This window comes from Jaculus jaculus, unplaced genomic scaffold, assembly GCF_020740685.1.
Source record: "Jaculus jaculus isolate mJacJac1 unplaced genomic scaffold, mJacJac1.mat.Y.cur u25, whole genome shotgun sequence".
Taxonomy (NCBI): domain Eukaryota; kingdom Metazoa; phylum Chordata; class Mammalia; order Rodentia; family Dipodidae; genus Jaculus; species Jaculus jaculus.
In genome coordinates, this window is record NW_025423515.1 from 377,366 (window position 1) to 380,000 (window position 2,635).

The 2,635-nt window shown below is 63.5% G+C and overlaps 1 protein-coding gene across 1 annotated transcript in view; it reads right to left on the bottom strand.

Moving 5' to 3' along the window:
• Positions 1 to 943: 943 nt before the first annotated feature.
• Positions 944 to 2,635, bottom strand: part of LOC123457491 (collagen alpha-1(II) chain-like) — a 4,491-nt gene continuing 2,799 nt past the window's right edge. The window contains exons 3-5 of the mRNA XM_045141376.1: positions 2,608 to 2,635; positions 2,169 to 2,437; positions 944 to 1,812 (exon numbers count right to left, since the gene is read on the bottom strand). The exon at positions 2,608 to 2,635 is cut by the window's right edge and continues 1,480 nt beyond it. Coding sequence (XP_044997311.1) covers positions 944 to 1,812; positions 2,169 to 2,437; positions 2,608 to 2,635 — 1,166 coding nt within the window. The remainder of the gene's footprint in view (positions 1,813 to 2,168; positions 2,438 to 2,607) is intronic.

Here is a 2,635-nt window from a genome sequence, read left to right on the forward strand (position 1 = left end):
GTTGTCTCTTATAGCTCCGGTTCTCTCGTGGATTGGGAACATCTGAGGGCCAGGTATCCGGCCCTGGGTTCCAGGAATTCCCAGTGGTCCGTGGAGTGCCCCCGCTGTCTGGCGTCATGATTTTATTGGCCCTATTTCGGAGATTTTGACCTGCAGAATGGTGCTGACACGCTTGTCCTCAGGTCTGTGAAGCGCTAGAAAGTGCGTGGTCCTTGTCGGATGCCGTTGCCGCCAAGGCTGTGGGTTGCCTGTGACGTTGGTGCCCTTGTCCCGGCTCCTGGCTTTGTGACGTATCTGCCTCGGTGTTTCCCGCGCGCGTTCTGACTGGCCCTTCTGGCCCGTGTCTTCCAGGCCCCTAGCACCTGCTCAATGCCGCGGTCTCCTTGGGGTTGCTCTTCCCCGTGTGCTTCCCCGCTACCCGCGCTGCAGGTGCTGCGATGATGCTCTTGACAACCACCCGCCCTTCTGTGGTGCTTTGGCTGTGCGTGTCAGGCATTCCCGATCAGTCCTTCCCGGTGGTTGTCCATCGCTCCCACCCCGTGCCCTGTGAGGCTGCGGCGAGGGTGGCCTAAACCGGGGTATGCTTGTGTCTGTTGGCCGTCCTCGCTCCTCCTCCTGCACCTGGTGACTATCTTTTCCCCTCGTGAGGTGGTTTTTCTATGCCGGCTCCTTGGGTCGCCCCAGCTGTGGAAGCCTCCCGAGTGCTTTGGTTTGGCTGGTGGTGTATTTTTTCCCTTGCCAGGCAGCTTTTTTCCTGTGTCTTTGACCCTGCCTCCTTGGGACGCCGCCTACAGCCTCCCGAGTGCTGTGTGGTTCGGCTCTTTTTTTTTTTTTTTTCCCCTTGCGAGAGGGAGCCTCTCCCGCGATCTTGGCTCTGACTCCTTGGGGTGCCACCGTCTGGAGCCTCCCGAGTTGCTTCAGTTTGGTGGTGGGTCTTTTCCTTTCACCGTGGGTCTTTTTCTTCCGGGTCTTGGTTCCCGCTCTCTGTGGCCGCCGCCGGCTGTAGCCTCCCGAGTGCTCCGGTTGGGTGGTGGAACTTTTTTCCTTTTTTTTTTCCTTCAGGGAGGTTCTTTTTCTGGGGCCTCTTGAACCGGAGCCCTCGGTTGACCCACCTCCCAGAGTCTTCCCGAGTTACTCTGGTTGTGTTTTCTCGTGAGCCTCTCATGTCGGTGTCCAAGCGGGGCCTCTCCCGATGGCTTTGCCCGCCTGGCTCGTTCCTTCCGATGTCTTTGGGTTCCTCACTCCCGAAGGGGTCCCCTCTGGTGCCTTTCCCGCTTGTGGTTCTGCCAGATGTCTGGTTGATCGATGTGGTTCTGTGGTGCTCACTACGGGCCGGGCCTAAGCCGCGCCAGGCGAGGGACGGACATTCATGGCGAATGGGACCGCTCTTCTCGTTCTGCCTGCGGGCCCCTCGCTTCTCCTCCCCACCCGTTGGTGGTGTGTGGAAGGCAGGGGTGCGGTATCCGGCCCGACTTTGCTTGACCTCCCGCCCTGTGACTGTGGCTGGTGGTCCGCGGTTGCGTGCGGCAGGCCCCTGATCTCGCTTGCCGTTTCGTCTCCGCCCCCGTGTGCGGTTGGCTGTCCCTCTCCGTACCGGAAGGGGCTGTCCCCGGTGCCGCGCCACATGCCCTCCCGAGCGGTGTGTGCTGCGCCTTTGCCTTGGCCCTTTGTGGTGCTCCTGGAGCGCTCCAGGTTGGCCCTCGAGGTGCCTGAGGCTGAGTGGTGGTGTCGTTCCTGCTCCCGAGCCTCTCCTCCACCCTCCCGCTGCGATGGCGCTGTTGTGGTGAGCCCCCGTGTTAGGTCTTCCTGCGCCTGGGGGGCCGAGGCGGTAAGAAAAGTGTGCTCCACCAAGTAGTGGGGTGTTTTGTCTCATTGTCCCCCGCACGTGCGGCGGGGGCTTTTTGGGCAAGTGCATGCCCCCCCGTGCCGGGTGTGCCGAGCGGTCGTGGCGGGGCCTGGGTCCGGAGACTCGTCTTGGGAGTCCTGGCCTTGATTTCCCGGGTCCCCGGCTGTGGTTGCTCAAGATTGCCCTGAGGCTTACCTTTACCGCAGGCCCCCCCGTCCTCCCCATACCTGTCGTGCTTACTGGGAGGTGTGGTGGAGTGCTCGGAGGGTCGGGTTCGGCCCGCCCTCAGTGAGAAATATAGACCTTCTCTAGCGATCCTGACCGGGGTTGTGCCTTGGTTGCGGGGGTCCCCGAATCCCTCGCCGGCCGCCCCCCTTTGTCTGCGCGTAGTAGCCGCCCGTCTCTCCTTGAATGTCGACGTGTGTAGGCCTGGGTTTTGCCCTCACCAGCCATCCCGGGGCGTGGTGAGGGGTTCCGCCGGTCCCCGCGGTGGGGACTGTGCGCTGACTCTGCCTGCCGCGGCCCTCGTCTCCCTGCTCATGAGTTCGGGGAGGATCACGCTGGGCCGAGTCGATGCGTCCGTCCGATGCGCTGTGTCGTGGGGCGGTGTCGGTGGGTCCCCGCGTTAGCGCCCGTGCGCGCGGCGGCCTTTCCTCCCACCTTTGCTGGTGGTCGCGGGTCCGTGAAGGAGGGGGCTTTGCGCGTTGGGGGGCTCCCGCTGTCCCCCTCCCCCCCTCCCTCCCCGGTCCGCTGTGAGCGACCCTCCCCGCTCGCCTCCCGTGCTCCCCG